Below are 20,045 nucleotides of genomic sequence, written 5' to 3'. Positions count from 1 at the left end.
GATTTTTTTAGGTTAAAAAATAAAATTTGTTTTTGGATGAAGTTAAAATTTGGAGCAATATTATTTTTAGGCATACTTATCCAAGAAGAAGTTATTAGGTGGAAGAGGTGATTAAAAGTGTACTATATAAGCTTGGCATTAAAGTCCCTCTAGGCCATCCATCCCCTTCATTTCAATGTCAAAAAGGAAAAAGGAAAAAAAAAAAGAAAATCCTTCCAACTTTAGCCAAAATATTTTAGAAAATATGGAAAGATTCTTGAAGAGTTATCCCATTATGGGAAGTGGTGAGTCCAATATGGGAAAAGCATAGCATGTGAAATGTTCTGAAAGAAACCAAATGAGTATGGTTTTGTTATCATTTCCTTATAAAGTAATGTGCAGATGATTTAGCAAATATTCTTGTGAGATACAAGAGATCAGATCAGATCATCACATCACCCACATCAAAATTAGATAACCCATTTCCATAATTTGAACAAAAAACATTGAATTTGAGCCATTTCCCCTCAAGGAATATATATCATTATAGAGTGGACCCATTGTTATCTGCTATATTTATTTCATATAATCATTCATATACTTAATTGTAACTTGTAACAAAAACTTCCAACCTTTCCTTACTTTCTTTTTCTTGCCTAATGCTTCTGACACAAGGTAGAGGAGTTAAAAACTATGGTCCATCTGGAGTTATTTTATATGTGGTACATCCAAAAGTTTATATACTTCACTTACTGGTAATTGAATATATGGTTATAAAGTTTACTGATAACATGTCTACAGCTTGATATTTGCCAGTTTCAAGTTTAAATTATGATATTCACAGGTATATTTGTGCATTTTGTAGTTATTGGGCTTATAGAACAAAATAGTTATTTTGAAAGATTGAATACGACAAAAGGTCACAAGCCAAATGAGAACATCGTTGAGAAGCTATAAGGCAGCATATTGAAGCTACTGATATCAACCCCATCATAATGAACAACGACACTACGTACTTGATGCATTAGTATTGCTCGACATTTCTTAGATTCCATCTATATATATCGTCAAGACGCTGTACACTTATTTAAATAATATTCACTAAAAATAAGAAAGTTATTCAAGACAACTATTACAAATGTGGTTGTTTCGTAATAACCATAACGTATACAAATTTGAGGTACTTTTACAGCTTCTCTTTAAAATTTATAAATTATAATTGTACAAAATTGTCAACCACATATGACGTTTTCCTTTCGTAGTTTCTCCTAAAACAGTATGTTTTTCTAGGGGTGGAAAACAGAGAAGGTCTCTTCTTCTGTATTAATTAACAAACAATAAACAAGCTTATAAGAAAGGGAGAAACGTACAAAGTCAAGCTAGATTCTATTTAGCTCTCACAATCCTCAGCCAAAATCAGAAGGGGAAATTATTGCGGTTGAGTGAGCTGGTTTTGGAATTTAAAGCATTTAGCTACAGAACTCTTGCCCCCATTTATCCTTGGAAGGCAAAGGGGGCAATGGGAAGAGCTCCATGTTGTGAGAAAGGCAAGGTGAAGAAAGGGCCTTGGTCTCCTGATGAGGACGCCATTCTCAAAAGTTATGTAGAAACTCATGGCATTGCTGGTACCTGGATTGCTCTGCCTACTAAAGCTGGTTTAATCTCTTGCTTTTCTCTTCACTTTTATCAGAACTAACACCAATTTTTTTAGTTTGGTATTCTCTGTCGTTTGTTTGTTTCTGTAATGCAATGTTTTGAAAGAAAAAAGAAACAAAAAAACTGCAGGGTTGAAGAGATGTGGGAAAAGTTGTAGGTTAAGATGGCTAAACTATCTCAGACCCAATATCAAGCATGGGGAATTTACAGAAGAGGAAGACAATGTCATTTTTAATCTCTTCAATCAATATGGAAGCAGGCAAGTTTGGTATTTTTTTTTTTTCCAAGCCAGGATAAATCTTAAACAAGGATTCAGATTTGAACTTTACAAAGCTTACACAAAAAGGAAATTTAAATCTTGGATTATTTCTTAGTTTCTATAAGATAGTCATGAGTAGCTCTGTATGATTCTGCTTTCTTACCATTTGTTTTTACCATGGTGTTTATCTTTCTAAAGTAACATTACCAAAATTTAAGCATTTAAAAGTTAAAAAGATCGATTTTGATAACCATATGTTTTTTTTTAACTTTTGGTACATTTCATAGTTTCGTTTCCCTACCAATGTTTTTAAAAATCAAAACAAGTTTTTAAAACTAAAGATGATAGGTTTTGTTGTTTTTGTTTTTGAAATTTGCACAAATGTTAAGAACAAACAACAGTGAAGATGTCCGAGAGGGAACAAACATATATTTTCAGAAAAGAATAACTTAAGAAGAAAATTGTTATGAAATGAAACCTTAGATACTTTTGTTTTCTTCTAAACTTCATGATATGTTTTCACATCTCTGTAAAGAAATATTTGAACTTTTAATCAAATTCAAGTTGTTGGTCAGATGGTCTACCATAGCCTCTCAACTCCCAGGTAGAACAGACAATGATGTAAAAAACCATTGGAATACTAAACTGAAGAAGAAGAAGAAGAAGCTGTTCCTTGCAGCCAAAACCCAGAGTCATCTTCACTCACAATCCCCACTCCTACATACACAAGAAACAGACTTCACTGAAATTATTAACCACACACCAATCTCATGCATTGCTGCATTAGACAACTCAGTCGATCAGTTCCAGATTCCCACAGTTTCCGAACCGGGTGCCGGTAGTGACAGTAGAGATCAATGGAGTTCAATGGAACCATGGGGCTGTGATTTCCCAGCAGACATGATATGCAGCATGTTGTTTTAAGAAGAAAAAAAAAATAGTGAATTGGAAAGATGGTTGTTTAGTAGGCTATTGATAATATATGAACACAATGCTACTACGTAATAACCGTTCCATTTGAATCCTAAAATTTGTATGCTTTTTGTATTATATATAAAACTGAAGATTGAACCAAATACTTGTAGTTCTGTTCCTATTTTTAAACACTTACAAAATGGATCAAAGCAAACCAAGACCTCAAACAACTCTTAATATAGTGATGAACCATAAAACAGTTTTCAATTTGGTTTGCAAAGCAAATGAATAATTAAATTACTGTTGAAAGGGTATTTTGGATTCATTTTAAACACTAATTTAAATATTTAAAAAGTCAATCCAATAAAAAATATGAAAACATTATGATAAAAAATTTGAAGGGTAAATAGTTTGTATTTTTTAAAAATAGGTAAGTTGATACAATACGGTTTGTCACAAATGAATGGTTCTAAAAATGAAAAGATCTCCAAACCATAAAACACATTTTTAATTAAAATTATAAACAATAAAGAGAAAATTTCGACTACGAAAAATTGCTCCGTTGTCTCGTCTGTTCTGTTCTGTTCTTCCGGCTTTTATCTCCACCGTCACGCATACAAAGAAAGTTGAAATTTCTTCACGCCCACCTGATTTCCTTCTTTACCTCGATCTCAAGCTTCCTTTCTAGCTACTCAGGTGCGCATCACCTCGTTTTCTATTTTTCTTTTTTCTTCACAATCGATTCATTTTTACATATATCATCTCTTCAATTTTTCTTCTTCTTCTTTTTGCTGGTTTTCCTCCCGATCCGTTCTCTTCATCTTTCTCCAATTCCTCACATTATCTGATTTCAATTCTGCAATATTGTTTGATAGATTTCGCAGATCTGTCATGGATTTCATGAAGGTTTTCGATCAAACTGTCCGTGAAATGTGAGGCTCCAACTAGTTGATGTTTCTCAATTTGGATATAAAATTATATATATTTATTTTTCTTTTTTCTATGTTATGTGTATAGGTTTTTAGATAGAAGATGACCTTCTGTTAGCTTTAACTTCGATTTTTTGTATCATTTTCATTTTATCTATTTACGTGTTGTTACAGAAAGAGGGAGGTGAATTTGAAGGTTCTGAAGGTTCCAGAAATCGAACAGAAGGTTCGAATAATGCATTTGCTTTTATAGATCTAAGCAGCTCTCTATCCTATTTTGCTTTAGGATACTACATGGTGTCATAACTCATATCCTATTTTGCTTCTTGCTCCTGTTCTACTTCCACCTCCATTCAGTCAAACACCACGAAAGTTTAATTTATTGCTAAATATTTAAAGAAGCATATATTATTGTTTAAAAACTGCCATACCACTGGCCTGTTAATTTATAGCGTCAATTGGATGGATTTCGGGGAATAGTGATGTTGCTTAGTATTGTAGCATTCAACTCTATCAATGGCGGTTAGCATTTTCTAGGCGTGTGGTGTATGCGATTTTTTGTCCTCAATTTGATATAAATCCATAGGGCAATCACATTCGTTTGAGTTCCAAGTGCCATTTAGGTGGGTTTTCAATTTGGTTGGTCATATTCCAGATGACCCTCAGGGAATTGGTTTTTCAGATAAATTGGATTGAGTTTCACAGTTGACTCGCTTCTCATGAAGTATTAATAATTCTACTGTTGGAGGATAGAAATTCTCTATGTGGTTTCATAACTGGTTGTCATCGCTGCTTCAGGTGCTGGATGCAACAGATGATGAACCATGGGGTCCTCATGGATCTGCTCTGGCTGAAATTGCGCAAGCTACCAAGAAATTGTAAAGTTACATTTTCAAATTTCAACTCATCCCATATGGTTCTTTTCTTCTTTAATCAAGAACTTGTTTCTGTTTGGTGATTGATTTTGATTTTGATTTTTCAGTTCTGAAACTCAGATGGTTATGAATGTTCTCTGGACAAGATTGACTGAAACTGGTAAGAATTGGCGTCTTGTCTATAAGGTAAAATTTCATTTGTTCCCAGTTTAATACATTCTTATTTTCTGACAAATAATGCTTTATATCCCACTCTTACTCATGAGTGGCACTGTCAACTTCTTCAGGCTTTGGCTGTTATAGAGTATTTGGTGTCACATGGATCTGAACGTGCAGTGGATGACATTATTGAACATACTTTCCAGATATCTGTAAGAATGTTTTTAAAATGTGCACTAAGATCCAGTTCAGCACTTTAGAGACTCTTAGTCTTATTCTGTTTTGTGTTTTGTATTATGTTGGATAGTCACTCTCGAGTTTTGAATATGTTGAACCAAGTGGAAAGGACATGGGCATAAATGTCAGGAAGAAGGCTGAAACCATTGTGGCCCTTTTGAATGATAAAGATAAAATACAAGAAGTGAGAAATAAAGCAGCTTCAAATCGTGAAAAGTAAGTGAACATTTGAGCTATCTGGTTCATTTTTCATTTTCTAGATTGACTACCTAAGAATGGAAAGTTTCGTTTGTGAGCTTCTCCTCACAAATTGATCCTTGGTTAAAATATTAAAAGGAGTGTGGATAAAACCTTTACTGACTGTGTAGTAAATATATGACATTAACAATAAGCCTATGTAACACTACAGCATTAGACTCTTCCTATTTGCCTTGGGCTTTAATCTGGGAGCCAGAGTTAAGGTAATTTGCTGCAAGATCAATTATATTAAACATGTTGGAGAAGCTTGCATTAACTAAATGAAGAAAAGTATAGTCATTATCTTTTACTTTCATCAATATTTTGTGAGGACTGAATTTCATACGTTTTAGCTTGTTTGTGTTGCAGTAAATCTTTCCTCCCTTGAATCAACCATCACTAGAACCATAGTCTCTCATATCTTGTTTTTAGCATCTCGTCTTATTTGGCGTTGGACTTTGTCAAATTGTCTAAGAGTCTCTGACTTTCTGATAAATACATTTAACTCTCTTCGTATATTTACTTTCCTCTATACTAACCTTAGTGGATGTAGGCAGTTGAACAAAATCTACAGTGAGTTTAGGAGCTTTATATATACCACTTTGAAGGGAATCAAAGGATACTTGTTAATACACTGGTTTTTCATGCTGCTATATGTAAACTCAGCTTTTTCATACCAACCATATAGGTTGTTGTATTGGAGCTCAGTCACCATACACATTGATTTTTCAGAATAACTAGTGTATTGTCCATTCTTTAGGTACTTTGGACTTTCATCTACTGGAATTACTTACAAGTCAGGTACAGCGTCCTACGGCAGCAGTAGTTATTACAGCAGTGATAGTCAGAGTACCATTAGAGGCGATAGATTTCGTGATAGGAGCAGTGACAGGGATTCATTTAGAAAGGAAAAGGATGGCCAGGATGACTTTAAAAAGTCAGATTGGGCCACTAAGCCAGATGGCAAGGGTTCTGCACAAAACAACAGGTATGTACTTGTTGAATATTTACCCTTTTACTAGATTCTATTGACTGAATATGATGTTTTATTCAGAAAATGCATTGTTGTGGGGAGTTCCCCATACCTGTGATCTTAGTTTGTCCTTCCTTTGATGAAATACATTATCGATTTTTATTAATAAAATTGATGTTAGATTCTTGGACTTGGAGAAGATTTAAAAAAAAAAAAAAAAAAAAAACCTGTTGCCTTAGGCACAGTTCTTTTGTTGAGTTTTGTTTGGACTCTGGTCTCTGTTTATATTGGACAAATATCAATGCCTAATGTTTTTTAAATGCATCTACGGTTGGGAGAAGTTATGTGAAAACAGACAGAGTCATAGACATTGCTCTATAGTTTTATGTTGCCTTGCTTTCTAATAGGGAGAGTTCTTTTTCAGCAAGGATCAGGGTAAAACATCATTTGGTAAATCTAAGCCGTCAAAGAAGTCGAATGACTCTGCAAATCAGACTTCCTCCTTCAGTGCTAGCACCCCTACAAATAATTCTGATGATGATTTTGATGATTTTGATCCTCGTGGGACTTCTTCCACCACCACCACAAGTAAGTGTTTTCAATGTTGAAATGTATGTGTTTGTTTTGTTGCAATAGTATAATTGGTGAAAAAATGTTGAACGTGGCTTATTTTTGTAGCTTAAATGCTAGTGGACATTTCTACCTCATTTTGCTTGGTTTTTTTAAATAATTTAATTGTCCCAGTTATTTCTATTTAGTTTTCCGTAACCATTTCTTCCATTATGTTTATTGATTGCCATTGTTTTGTTATCAAATGAAGATAAAATAACTTTTACTTTTTTTATACATTTCTCTTCACAATTTAATCGCAAATTACAATAACCCATATTTCCAGCTCTCTCCACAAACCAAAATACATTTTTAACCATGGGGAAAAACATTCTCTTCCTCTAGCTTCTATACATTGTCTTCTGCCTTTATGTTCTTAAAGAGTAAGAGATCCCAATACACGAGAAATGTGTGGTAAATTGACAATATTGATAAAGAGTGGAATGGGAGATGTCTTAATATAATACACATTTGTGCTTGTAATTAAGGAGCATCTTCAGATTGTTTATCTTGATATTAGATGGAATATGATCTGCATGTGTTGTTTTGATGGTTAGATTATGCTCGTGAGTTTTATTTATTTAACTAGAATTTGGCCCATAGAAAGTTTCAGAGGCTTCTCTTGTTGTCAATATATTTCCGTTACTCTGAAATGTGTTGTATCAAACTATTTCTCTTGGTATTGACTAAAAGCCAACTAAACTTTTCCTAATTAGCTGCTAACAAGCCTAGTCTAGTTGAAGACTCTAACAAGATGCTAGAGTAAATACTAATATTGTCGTTGTGGTGAGATATCGTGATAGACCCCCTATCATATACACCGGCGGATTTAGTGTGGCCCAGAGGGGCTCGATCTCCCCCTCAACTTTATTGTCTTTATATAATATGTATAAAGAAAACTAATTAATATTTAATATTGATAGATAGCTTAGTGGTAATTGTGCTTGTCAGTCCCCCTTCCAACCCAAGTTCTACCTATGTAGTTTTTTTCCAGATTCCAACCCGAGTTCAAGTCTTACCTATGTAGTTTTTTTCCAGATTTTTATTTTTTTCCTAAATTACAACTTGAAATCCCCTGTCAATAAATTTTCTAGATCCGTCACTCATCGTACACCAATATAGCAGGAGAGAAAAAAAGAATTAACACGTGTGTAAGTAACACGTGAGAATAATGTGATGGTTAGAAATTAGTATACATAAAAGTAAGTAGGTGGGTGGGAAAGTTAGTTAGAATTTGTGAGTCAAGTGTTCTTCTCTGTTCTTCCTTGAAAGATAGGATAGCAGTAGAATTGTGATTGGAGATTGTAACAAGGATTTCATTCCTATACTACTATCAATAATACTGGAAATTCCGTATCACTTGTGGTTTCCATCAAATTGGTATCACTTCATGGATGTTTCCTTAGATGAGTAAAAATACTTCTTCCTTATTCATTTCATTTAAGGGAAGATCCTGAAATTGAGAGTTGGAGGGGTAAAGTAAACTGTACCAGTAATAAATAATAAATTTCAAAAGAAAAAGCTTGTGATCTACAATCAAAATTACCCTTAGTAGAAAAATGAAATATTCTTGATGATTAAATTAGTTAGCCCATGTTAAGCCATAAAAAGCCTAAACTAGAAAACCAAATGAATAAGGGAATTTTCTCATTATGAGTTAAACCTTTTGACAGAAGCTGCTGCACCAAGCCCCAATGGGGTGGATCTTTTTGGAGACAGTTTACTAGGAGATTTCATGGATGGCCCAGCTCTTGCTCCTCCTGGAAAGCCGGACACCAGTTCTCCTGAGGTTGATCTGTTTGCAGATGCTACTTTTGTATCAGCTCCAACGCAAATGGAAAAGGAACCCAATTCCCCATTAAAGGTTCGCTACAATTTAGGATTTTCAGTAGTGCCATTAAATTCCACAATGTGCTTCTATAGATAAGGAGAAGAAACAAATTTTTTTGGTTACGGCAATATTCACATTCTTGCATTTAGCTAAGTTAAAAAATTGCCTTTTGTTTCAAGAATAATATCTATAACATTTATTTATTATTCTTTTTGGTAAAAGAAACATTTCATGAATATTATAACATTTAGCTCAAAATATTTCATGGCTCTTGTTCTATTGCACTTGCATTTTTTCCTAATCTTTCTGAAATTCTCACGTGTCATTGAAATCTAATCTTTCAGTAACTAACACCCCCCCACCCTGCCCCACCGCACACACACAACAACGAAAAAATGAACTCCCCAATTTTGCCCAAAGGTAGTGCGGTAGCCAAGAAGAAAAATAGGAAAATCACCAAGAGCACAAGGGTTTTGGAGACAAAAGTTGAGGCAGAGGGAACTATTGTAGTCGAAGGCCATGAGGGTTCCTTAGAAATCTTAGGTTGGTTTTTTCTTTTCTTTTCTTTTCTTTTCTTTTTTTTTTTTTTTTGGGGGGGGGGGTTAATTTTCCACTAAGCCCCACTCATCAACGCTGTTTGGAGGTTCAAATGCCCCAAGAAAGTGAAGTTTTTTTTTAAAAAAAAAAATTATGGTCTATCATAAAGATGCGAGCAGCAGATTTTTCGAAGATGTAAAAATTGGGTTCTCTTGCCTACAGAAGCTTGAGAATTTAAACCACCTGTTTCTTTCGTGCCCCTCACCGCTCAGTGGTGGTCTGTCCTTAGAATATCTGAGGCTTTTATGTTGGCTTGCCGAGAACTTGAGTGGCTACTGGCTGTTATTTTTTTGGCCTGGAATATGTTCAAGATCGATTTGTGGAATTAAGCTGAAAACCTGTCAGTTTTGCTTAGCCTGCTCTAATAGTAGTGAGTTTTATTTTTATCTATCAAAAGGCATTTTGATGTTATAAAAGTGATCTAGTTGTTTTTCTCCTATTCATTATTTCTTCAAAAGTATTTGATTCATGGAAAGTATAAGCATTATCTCATCAAAAAATTCTATTCATGAAAGTGACTCCATAAGTTCCTCCTTCTGATCATTAATTTTTTCTCTTTTTTCTTAAAATGAAGTTTCTTACCCTCTTTACAGACTACAGAGGTTGATTTGTTCGCTTCACAACCTGCTTCAGTTTCTGCAACAGTCGACTTTTTTTCCTCTCCGGATCCAGTTGTACAAACAGGAACCAACTTTGCTAGTGCAGCAAGAGACAGCAAAGCTTCACAACCTGCTTCAAATTCTTCAACCATTGATTTTTTTGCCTCTTCTGAGCCGGTTGTCGAAACAGAAACTAACTTTGTGAGTGCAGCAAGAGACATTAAAGCTTCACAACCTTCTTCAGTTTCTGCACCGGTTGACTTATTTGCCTCTCCTGAGCCAGTTTTAAAAACAGAAACTAACTTTGCTAGTGCAGCAAGGGACAGTAAAGCTGTGGATCCATTTGCTGCTCTTCCACTTAACTCTTTTGATGGATCAGATCTTTTTGGTGCACCTTCTTCGCATTCCGAACCAGTTTCATCACAGCCTTCTCAGAGTCCTGTCGGTGGCCCATCTAATAATTTAGATGGAAAATCTATCAACAGTTCAATAGCTCCAGCCAAGAAGAATACTTTCCAGGTCAAATCTGGGATTTGGGCGGATTCACTTAGTCGAGGGTTGATTGATCTTAATATCTCTGCTCGTAAGTCTATCTTAACTATCTATCACAATCCTTTTTACTGACCCTGTTTTTCATTCCCCTTTCTTTCCTTTCTTCTTGAGCTAATTAAATTTAGACATTTCATAGACAATATTTAGGAATAGAATGTACTTTATTGTTATTTTGTTCTGAGATGGATCTCTGGAATAGAAGCATGCTAATGCTTAATGGGATGGGGGCTGAATTAAATATATTAGGTTGTGGTCGAAGGAAAGGTTATTACAGAATTAGTCATTCATAAGTCATCATCGTAAACTTTGTGTTGAATAGGTCTCACTTTAAAATATGTAAAAAGTCCTTCGACTTTTGATTAAGTATGTTATTGACCTGTTTGGATGCTTTGATGTCCCATTAGACACAAACAAACATGATGAGAAATGAAGGGAAACCTTCTTAATTAATTACTCCACAAAGGCAACTTTTGGTTTGTTTGAATGCAACCACCACCACCCCTTAACACAAAACTTGCTTTTGCTTTGCATTGCAGCCAAGAAGGTTTCCCTGGTGGACGTGGGTGTGGTGGGGGGACTGAGCGATTTCTCAGACGAGAGGGAGAAAGGACCAGCACCCACTTATCACATGGGGCAAGCAATGGGTGCAGGGTCTGGTCTTGGTAGGACAGGATCGCAGGCTCTTGGAGACGATTTCTTTTCGCAACTTTCTGGTCAACAATACCAATTTGGTGGTTTCCAGAAGTAAAATTGTTTAGGGTTTCAGCCCTCTGCCTCTTTTCTTTTGCCGTCTTCTTCCTCTTATAATCTACAAAGTGCGTGTGGGGGAAAACCTTTGAGCCTTTTGGGTGCGATGAGTTGAGTGGCGTTTACATCATTAATTTGATTCGAGGAAATTTGCCTTGAATAATTATAAAATGGTTGCTCCCTTTCTTTAATTACTACTGAGTTTCTGTGAGTGAAGGAATGATAATTTCTCTACCAAGAAAAACTCTACTTCTGTTCACATCTTAACTGAAATTTACTCTATTCATGAATGCTTCAGAATAGAACATCTTCCCATTGTGTCTCAAAAGCAAAAGCATGGTTGTAAATAATTGTGCAAAATGCATTTTTAGTCTCTACGTCTATTTTGGTTTATGAGATTTTAAAAGTAACATTTTAGTCTTCTCTTTTACACTCCTTACGAGTTTTCACCTAAAACATGGAACAAAAAAAACAAATTCTTATTTTGTTTCTTGTTCTTATCTATTTGTTAATCCTAAAAAATCTGAGAACGTTTTTCATCTCTGGTGAACAAAAATAATAAAAAACAATAATAAGAGCAAAACTTTGAGCAATTGGTCATTGAGGAATTTTCGAACTAACAGAAACTAACGGTGAACAACGGGCAACAAGAGTTCTAGATCATTCCCATACCACTTTTCTTTTGTTCATAAAAGGAGTTCTAGCCTGTGAACTTAAACAAATAGAGAAATAAATAACAAAACAATTCAAGCTCAGAGAATATTTTGTCAAAACTTTAGTCATCTTTGAGAACAAATATTTGCATACAATATCAATATATAATAGAATAACAAATATTTGCATACAATATCAATATATAATAGAATAACAAACATAGTTGGAGAAAAAGTGGCCTATGTAAATTACAAATTTTAAAGAGAGTAATGAACTAAACATACAACAAAAAGTGTACCAGTCGAAAATCTACATGGAGAAGAAACCACGTGGAGAAGAAACATTTGAGTTGGGGAGCTGAAGAAGAAAAACAAGAAAAATAATAATAGTTATTTTAGTGATAAATAATTTTTTCGTTTCGTTAGTAAACTAATGGTCACTTTAACAAAATGATCATTTTTTTCGTTTCGTTAGTAACCTAATGGTCACTTTAACAAAAGAATCATTTAAAACTATTTTTCATGCTAAATCCCAAATAACAAATAGACAGTACGACCAAAAGTATATTTTACCTTACATAATTTAAATGTTTCTTATTATTATTTAAATACAAAAAGAAAAGGGTAAGAGAAAAAAAAAAGCCTTATTCAAGTCTTTCCATTTTGCTTATATGAAAAACTCATCTTGGAACTAATATGAAAGAAAAGTAAAATCACAAACTCAAATTTTGGACTGCACAAAATAGGATTTAAAATAGTAAAAATTTCTCGTTAATAATTTGGGTGATACAAAACTTCATTACTCAGATAACAAACAGTATAAATCAAAACCCAAATATCAACCTAAAACTCAGACAAAACTATCACAATCAAAACCCAATCAACATATGCAAAAACTTTCCAATTTAATATATATATATATATACAGTTTTAAAAAGTATAATAGCTTATCGAGGGTGTGGTAAGGTAACATTGATCGAAACACATGGCTGAAGCGAATCAATGATTAACCTTTATTGATTATATTTATGTGTGCTTCACTTATATATTTGTATATATTAATCGCTTTAGGTTTTTATTTTATTTGTTTCGATATAAAGATAAGTGCATCCACCTACATAGAGAGATGAGACACGATAGGATACGATTGAGTTAGTTTAGTAGAGTATGTAAAGTAATCCCCTTCCATTTGGGGGAGTAGTAAAATGGCAGCACAGCCTCAAACCCCTCATTTTGGCTCCTCCCCTATCCATTCTTCCAAATACACAAAACACCATACTGTTTCAATTTTTAGTTCATTTTCATCACAATCACACAGGTTTTTTCTTTTTTCTTTTTCTTTCTTCTTTCATTCTTTCATTCTTTCGTTCTTTCATATTTTTTTTTCTCTCCCTTTTTTCCTCTTTTTCATTCAATCATATTTCAAGCATCCTTCCTCTTAGCATAGCTTCTGCCTTCCTCACCTGTCTCACCGATCCGATGATGAGTACCTACATAAAAACAACACTAACTTTCAATATTCAACAGCTTTTTGGATGATATTCGAAACTTCAAAGCAAGGAGAATGAGCCCTGTTTGTTCGTGGAACGAAGAACTTGAAAAGAGTACTTGAGTTTTAGTCTAAGCTGTGGGATTTGAAGCAAATGGGGAAGAATGCAGGAACTAATCTATCTTATCTTCCCATGTTTAAAGAACAGCATCAAATTTTTTGGGCTTTATAGTATTTTGTTTTGAAGTGATGAGAAGGGACTAACCTTGTCCGGTGGGCCCTTGGCACCGCCAATGAGAATTTCCGCACTGCATTTATATAAAAAAAAATCCAAGGTGGGTGAGAAACAATGGAAATGATTTTTTGTTTTTAGCCTAAAAGATATATAAATGAAGTTGAAAGGATATATGTTGGCGGTAAGGAATTACTTGCAAGATTCCTTTATTGACAAAATTGAGGCTCCCCTCCTACCAATTACGCGACCCATCATTCCATGAGGAACATCTAAGACTGAAAGAATTTCTTCTTCAGGAGCATTTCCCTCTTTTACAAGGTTATCTGAAAAAACATGTTAATCCAATATAAATGATCGATTGACTGAGACCATGAAACAAAAGGTTTTAGACGCATCAAATTTAGAAAAGTTGTTTTTTCTTCTTTTTCTTCAAAGATCTGAAATGAAATGTAGTCTACTATAAGAACCCTTAAACATATAATAAAACATTAATGAAATTTTAACATATTTGATGTTTAGAGAAGATTCCAGCAGTACTTGGATAATTGAATGAAACACGGTAAGCCAACGTTTCTCACATAGCTCAACGGCCCTTTTAAATTTTGAACCCAATATCAATGGTGTTATCATAACATAAAAGAAGCCAACAATAAGGAAAAACTACGGGGAAACCATTGTGAGCAACTGTACATGTTGAAAAGTGTGCAGTTATATTTAATCAACTTAAAATATAGAGCGTTCAATTTAGTATTCATCCAATTATATGGAAATAATAAACATGGTAAGGTGTGTTCTTAAAGAAAACCTGGAACGGAAGGGAGAGGAGGCCAGTCGGCATATCCATTATCACTGATGCAAAAACAGCGACAGTACAAAGCACCACGCACTGCAAGATACCACAGTGATCGATGATTCAATTTCTCCATCATCTTGTGATAGATGTAAAGCAGAAAGCGTACATCATCCGCAGCTGCACGGACCATTAATTCAGACATTGGTCTATAGGTCCAAAACTTGGGGTCCTGTAAAATATAAATTTAGAATTTTGGTTTTATGCAAAGATACATGAAACTTGCAGAACACTTATACTATACCTGCATATTAATATTATGATAAGATGACATTTTGCATCTTATCATGTTACGGTCATAGTTATACTATACTTGCATAGTAATTATCTTTGTTTACATGTCATTTTTGTTGACTAAAAAGACTTGAGCTGTCTCTACGTTATATTTATACTTGTGCTACTCCAAAATAAAAGACTATTACATTTATGAATCAAGCACATCTGACCAACAAAGCACCCCATCACGAAAAACAATGCTTAATATGTAGAACCACAGAAATTCTTGCCTAGATACAATATTCTCCACAGCAATAAAAACTATGACAAAACTAACCTTTCTAAGTAAGAGCCGGACCTCTTCCTTCTCCACATATGATACACCTACATTTAAGCGTGAGGATTACATATTGGTTAGTCAGAATAAATGGCACACTGGCAGCATTAGCAGCAAAACGTATTAAGTTTTAAAATAAAAAGTGAACGCATTTCATATAACAAAAGCTTATCAATTTCACCAGTGATAATAAGAATTTGACGTAGATTCTATAATGCAGTTTTCAGAAAATTCTGATAATTCAATTAGCAAGTCAAACAATTTATATCCTACGTACAAATATTAAAGGAAAAAAAAGGAAATACACATGGAGAGGAATTTAATGTTCCCTTTACTTCAAATAAAAAAGTAGAAGGGAGATGAGACCAAAAAAAAAAAAAAATCAAACACAAGGTATGAGGAAGTGATAAGGAGTCCAACGAGCTAGAAACACTCTTAAAAAAGTTTTCCCTATAAGTCTAATCAGAAAAAAGGCTTTTGCCTTTTTCACCAAAAAATATAACTCTCGATCGACACTTTCAAATCTTACACACCTACAATTTGAACTATAAAATCTGCAATCCCCACAAGCAACTCCAACATATTGAGGAAGAAAGGACAGAATGAATGCGAACGATATCTATCATCTGGCAATAACATATCTATGAGGTTGCAAATTAGCAATTGCAAATTATGATTCCTTATTTAATCCAGTCACTAGATTCGTATTTGAAAAGGTCAACCAGTAAAAGGCCACATATTAAGGGACTTTTACTTTGAAAACTGCACCAAAGTTTGTTCTCATAAATTATCTAACAAGAGATTCAGCAAGGATTTACTACATTGCACTGAATTTCCAGCAGCCTATATTCTACATTGAGAAACCAAGCAGCAACCACCGACGTTTTCAGTAGCAAGAAAAGAGTAACAAAAGTAAGAAAAAGTAAACAGAGTATACGATAGTAAATAAGATTGTTATTGCCTTTCAATTTCAAATTTCTACTCTTTTACCCTTTTCAGACAGGAGGTTCTTCTGGTTGATAATCTATTTGACTAGGCACAACTTGATTTTCTTAGCCTTATCCTGCCAATCTTGTTCTCTCTTTGGTTGTGAAATAGTCCTTAGTTGGGTATTTTCCTTTCTTTTAGTTCTTGTAATAGTTTTTTTTTAGGTGGAAAGACGTGCTTCCCATTTTCCGGTGGCAGCCTTGTGTATCTTTTAGCATGAAATAAACTTTAAGGTATGCATTCACTTGTGTGGATCACTATCCCCCAACCATGCAGCTCATGGAAACACCACCATCATAATGCGTAGGAAATATGGAATTGTCTTTAGATGAAGATGCCAAGTAATAAATCAAGCTTTGCTGCCTTTTAATAAGCAATTATCAGTTAATACTTTTGAGTGAGTAGGTGATTTTATCCAAAAAATTAAAGTATGCATAAATTTCCATGATAAAAAATGTAGAATATCTAGGTACTAGGATTAAAATAATACCACAATAACGTGAATCTGCAAGAAGACTAACAAATGAGATATAGTTATCTGGTGTCTTTGTCCGTCCCTCTTGCTCCTCTAAAAGTGAATATGCAATCTGAATCAAGTAATACAATTGAAAATTAAAGAAGGAAGGTCCAAATAACTCAGCCTTCCTCCATATTGCAGCTTAACCCCAAAGCAATTACAAGGTAGCTCAAACTTAAAATAAATTGTTTAGATCACTTCTTAAATCAATAAGCAAACTCTTTAGTTGCATTTGAAAAGTCACAAGATAACCACACTCTCTCTTCTCTCTTCTTTTTGAATATATGCATATTCACATAAACCTTCATAATGATTATGTATACTTAAAAAATTATAATAACACTTCAGATTGTAGATTCAAATCATACACCGCAACATCATGAGAACTTCAAGAAACCTAGATTAGAAACAATGGGAGCATGGTCTGTGGATTAGTAAGATCCACTCTCCTGATATGGCCTTATATGGCAGTTTCAAGTTCAATAATAAAACGTAGAAGATGAAAAATACAAAAAATACTTATGCTTTAGTAACATTATATTGGCATGCTAAGTGGCTAAGCCCTCTAAAATAAGATATAATTATAATGCATGATAAAATGGTGTAAACAAGTGAAGAGTGTCAGGCTTCTCACAATTGATAATCACCTGTGTATCGATAACGTTGTTCAACTTGATACCAAACTGGAAGTACAATGCCTACAGAGGGAGGAAAAGTAGAGTAAATATTAGCTAAAACATGTCATGTCGCTGTGAAGGCATTCCATGGTGAAAACAGTGTCCAAAAGAGACCTCGCTATCTCGTTTGCAATCATGAATAACTTTTGTGACATATTTGGACTCAAGAGCAGGCTTACAGACTTTCACAAGCTCCTCTCCTCCCTGAACAGCATCAACCAGATATACAGCATCTGGAAATGCAATCTGGCAAGAAATGAACACAGATGGAAAGGTAAATTCAACTAATTCGATCACTGTTTTCTAACAGAATATTAGACTATTAGACATTAGTCATTTTCTTGCAAGGCCGCAACTTGGATTATGAATTGATTCAATTGACTATCACAAGATGGTTAGAAAAATTGAAATTATAAACTAGAACCACCGACTCCCTTAGTTAAGAGGTTAACTAACACACACGCCTCTGCCCTAAAATTTATTACTATCCACAAGGATGGTAAAACTTTGATTTGTTCTTAGTATTTTATTTACCTGCATGACACATAGGTTTCCATGGCGACACAGGTCAACACCTTCACAATCAAAGCCAACTACCAAAGGCTTTTCAGGTGATGGTTCAACAAATTCTTTAGGCAGTTGAGATACATGAGTAACAATATGTATAGGAACCAAGGTTGCGTTGGCTTCAGGATCGGTCTGATTTTCACCTAACACCCACACGAAATGGAAATCATTGGAAGATGATAAAAAAATCTTCAAACGAAATGAAAATATGAATACAGAAGCTGAGGAGCGAATGGTCATTAAGCTCTTCTACTGTTCCATTTAACATTAAACAGCGCGCAAAATATCAACTATATAAAACATTCCATCATCCCAATTTTAAAATGAACATAATAACTAAAATTCTCGACGGAACACGCGCGGGTAAAGCAATCAGGAAACCATACGCGGCAAAAGCAATGAAGAAAGCCGAAACCTATCCGCATGAGCTGAAACTAAAACGAAGTGACATAAAGAGCGGTATGTCTATAAAAAATTCGGAAAAAATTCTTCTACTCTAACCATGGATAATTACATCATTGTGATTCTGTTGCATCAAAAATCAGTTTCCAACATCAATCGAGTTTATTCCGCGATTCCTCATTGGACAAACAAACAGAAATTAAAGCTTGGATAAGAGAGAAAACAATGTCCTCCTAGGCTACGGAGAATTGGACGTCAATCCAAAAGGCAGAAGTTGAAACAAGTAAGTATGGATTAAGAGGAAGAAAGACAGATCAAAACAAAATGAAATTGATGATGAATGAAAATGGAAGTCCAATCCGAAAGAAGGCAAGAAAGGGGAAATAGAGAGTGACCTGAGTCCGAAGGCAGAGGAATACACGTCTGGTGAGAAGGAGGAGTGTTCGCCATTTGAGCGAATCATTCAATTTTCTCTTCGAACTTATTGCTTTTAATTACTTGGAATCTAAATTTGGTAATGAATATTTGTCGATATTGCACATTAGGGTAATTAACAAATTCAATCTATAATACTTTCTGCTAACTCATATTTTTTTAAAAAATTAACAAATAACAAACGGATTCTACATAGTAATAATTAAAATTTTAAATAGTTAATGTTAGATTCTTCTCTTGTTGGTATTGTTTTTTTTTTTTCTATGGAAGAGTTTTTGTTAGTCAATTCTTCCAATTTATTAATATCGTTTCTCCAACTCATATTTGAGAAACTTCTTTGATTTGTCTCGAGAGTTCAAAGAAGCAATGTGTTGTGGAGAAACGAGATGGGTACGGTCTTTGAGGCTCTTCTTTTTTTATTCTATATATGTTTTGATTTTTTGTACCAATAATGCGTGATCGACTTGGGCCATTAGTGAATTTGTATGTACGATGATCAAAGTGTGATCTTATATATGAATGTTACTATGCTTACATACCTATGTGGATTTTCAAGGTGGTGGTGTTTCGATTGTGATTTTGGTTGATTCTGTCGAAGAGTTTTGGGTATTGGAGCAACATTACCGATTGATAAATCCCTAACTTTAGGTCTTTTTTAAATTGATTCAATTGTGAAATAAATAAAATATCACGATGTGTGTATCTAGGGAATAGTTGCTTCAAAGTGAATTACCCCTAGATACACATATTTAATGAAATTTTTGATTTATTTTGAGTATACGGATTCTGTTAAAGATTCAAACTCATTTTTGTTTTTTTTTTTTTTGTTGAGTTTGGCAAGGACCCTATAACCAGGCATTCTTAATCTTGCCGGATATGGATGGGGATTCCATAAATATTCCACTCCAAAAAAAGAAAGTTCGAAACAGGTAGGTTAAGACACTCGTATAAGGCTATTGACGAGGTTTTCTATGGGTTCTCTAACAACAAATGTGTTCGTTGTATTGTAATGTAATTTGGTAATGGTTGGAATTTGTCGTGGGTTTTCTTTTTCAAATCAACCTCCTTTTTCGATTTGTCAAATGGAACTTTGTTTCACTTTTTTTATTATGTTCGAGTAGTTTATACTATCTTAAAAACAGATATTTTTCAACTGGATTGTGTGAAAACTATACATTTGAATCAATTTTGTCTTTTGAAAAATGTAATTCAATCAAAATTTTGTAACTATATAAAATAAAAAACTAAAATTAGGTTCCAATTCATGAGTAAAATCCCAATGATAACCATATGGTCAACTCAATGTTAAGTTTTATTTGAAAAAATTTATAGTTCCACGATAATAGTATTAAAAACATTCATACTACTTCCATTTGTTTGATACAAAAAAATAACTATGAATAATTACACATCACTCATCAAATAACAATAATATATATTATCTAAAGACGTGTTAAATACTAAATAAAACTTTCTTATGTAACAATACTATTTTCTTGTAATCTCACAAAAGAAAGGAAAGTGAC

At 33.9% G+C, this 20,045-nt stretch overlaps 3 protein-coding genes across 3 annotated transcripts; 2 read left to right on the top strand and 1 right to left on the bottom strand.

Annotated features, from left to right (window-relative positions):
• The first annotated feature begins 1,282 nt into the window (after positions 1-1,282).
• Positions 1,283-2,970, top strand: LOC101214485 (transcription factor RAX3). The gene is made up of 3 exons (XM_004142865.3): positions 1,283-1,634; positions 1,765-1,894; positions 2,470-2,970. The coding sequence occupies exons 1-3, from the start codon at positions 1,499-1,501 to the stop codon at positions 2,816-2,818; spliced, it is 615 nt and encodes a 204-aa protein (XP_004142913.1). The 5' UTR covers positions 1,283-1,498; the 3' UTR covers positions 2,819-2,970.
• Positions 2,971-3,321: 351 nt separating this feature from the next.
• On the top strand, positions 3,322-11,467 carry LOC101214728 (clathrin interactor EPSIN 1). Its single transcript, XM_004142866.3, has 12 exons — positions 3,322-3,505; positions 3,685-3,741; positions 3,913-3,964; positions 4,537-4,616; positions 4,721-4,799; positions 4,901-4,984; positions 5,080-5,225; positions 6,007-6,234; positions 6,644-6,807; positions 8,502-8,692; positions 9,850-10,438; positions 10,944-11,467. The coding sequence occupies exons 2-12, from the start codon at positions 3,701-3,703 to the stop codon at positions 11,153-11,155; spliced, it is 1,866 nt and encodes a 621-aa protein (XP_004142914.1). The 5' UTR covers positions 3,322-3,505; positions 3,685-3,700; the 3' UTR covers positions 11,156-11,467.
• Positions 11,468-12,861: 1,394 nt separating this feature from the next.
• LOC101214970 (piRNA biogenesis protein EXD1) lies at positions 12,862-18,640 on the bottom strand. Its single transcript, XM_004142867.3, has 10 exons — positions 18,480-18,640; positions 17,650-17,825; positions 17,230-17,361; positions 17,086-17,136; positions 16,412-16,508; positions 14,935-14,981; positions 14,337-14,553; positions 13,725-13,854; positions 13,562-13,604; positions 12,862-13,297 (listed from the first exon to the last, which is right to left on the bottom strand). The coding sequence occupies exons 1-10, from the start codon at positions 18,532-18,534 to the stop codon at positions 13,223-13,225; spliced, it is 1,023 nt and encodes a 340-aa protein (XP_004142915.1). The 5' UTR covers positions 18,535-18,640; the 3' UTR covers positions 12,862-13,222.
• Positions 18,641-20,045: the final 1,405 nt, after the last annotated feature.

This window comes from Cucumis sativus, chromosome 2 (genome assembly GCF_000004075.3).
Source record: "Cucumis sativus cultivar 9930 chromosome 2, Cucumber_9930_V3, whole genome shotgun sequence".
NCBI lineage: Eukaryota > Viridiplantae > Streptophyta > Magnoliopsida > Cucurbitales > Cucurbitaceae > Cucumis > Cucumis sativus.
The sequence above is the reverse complement of the archived record's forward strand: the minus strand, read 5'-3'. Positions and strand labels throughout refer to the sequence as shown.

Excerpts from the sequence above, each read along its gene's own strand:
- LOC101214485 (XM_004142865.3), top strand. The coding sequence starts at position 1,499 with ATGGGAAGAGCTCCATGTTGTGAGAAAGGCAAGGTGAAGAAAGGGCCT. Across the intron at positions 1,635-1,764 it reads TGCTCTGCCTACTAAAGCTG|GGTTGAAGAGATGTGGGAAA; the intron begins GTTTAATCTCTT and ends AAAAAACTGCAG. Across the intron at positions 1,895-2,469 it reads TTCAATCAATATGGAAGCAG|ATGGTCTACCATAGCCTCTC; the intron begins GCAAGTTTGGTA and ends GTTGTTGGTCAG.
- LOC101214970 (XM_004142867.3), bottom strand. The coding sequence starts at position 18,534 with ATGGCGAACACTCCTCCTTCTCACCAGACGTGTATTCCTCTGCCTTCG. Across the intron at positions 16,509-17,085 it reads ACAACGTTATCGATACACAG|ATTGCATATTCACTTTTAGA; the intron begins GTGATTATCAAT and ends TACTTGATTCAG. Across the intron at positions 13,605-13,724 it reads TCAATAAAGGAATCTTGCAA|TGCGGAAATTCTCATTGGCG; the intron begins GTAATTCCTTAC and ends ATATAAATGCAG.
- LOC101214728 (XM_004142866.3), top strand. The coding sequence starts at position 3,701 with ATGGATTTCATGAAGGTTTTCGATCAAACTGTCCGTGAAAT. Across the intron at positions 3,742-3,912 it reads GATCAAACTGTCCGTGAAAT|AAAGAGGGAGGTGAATTTGA; the intron begins GTGAGGCTCCAA and ends GTGTTGTTACAG. Across the intron at positions 4,985-5,079 it reads AACATACTTTCCAGATATCT|TCACTCTCGAGTTTTGAATA; the intron begins GTAAGAATGTTT and ends TATGTTGGATAG.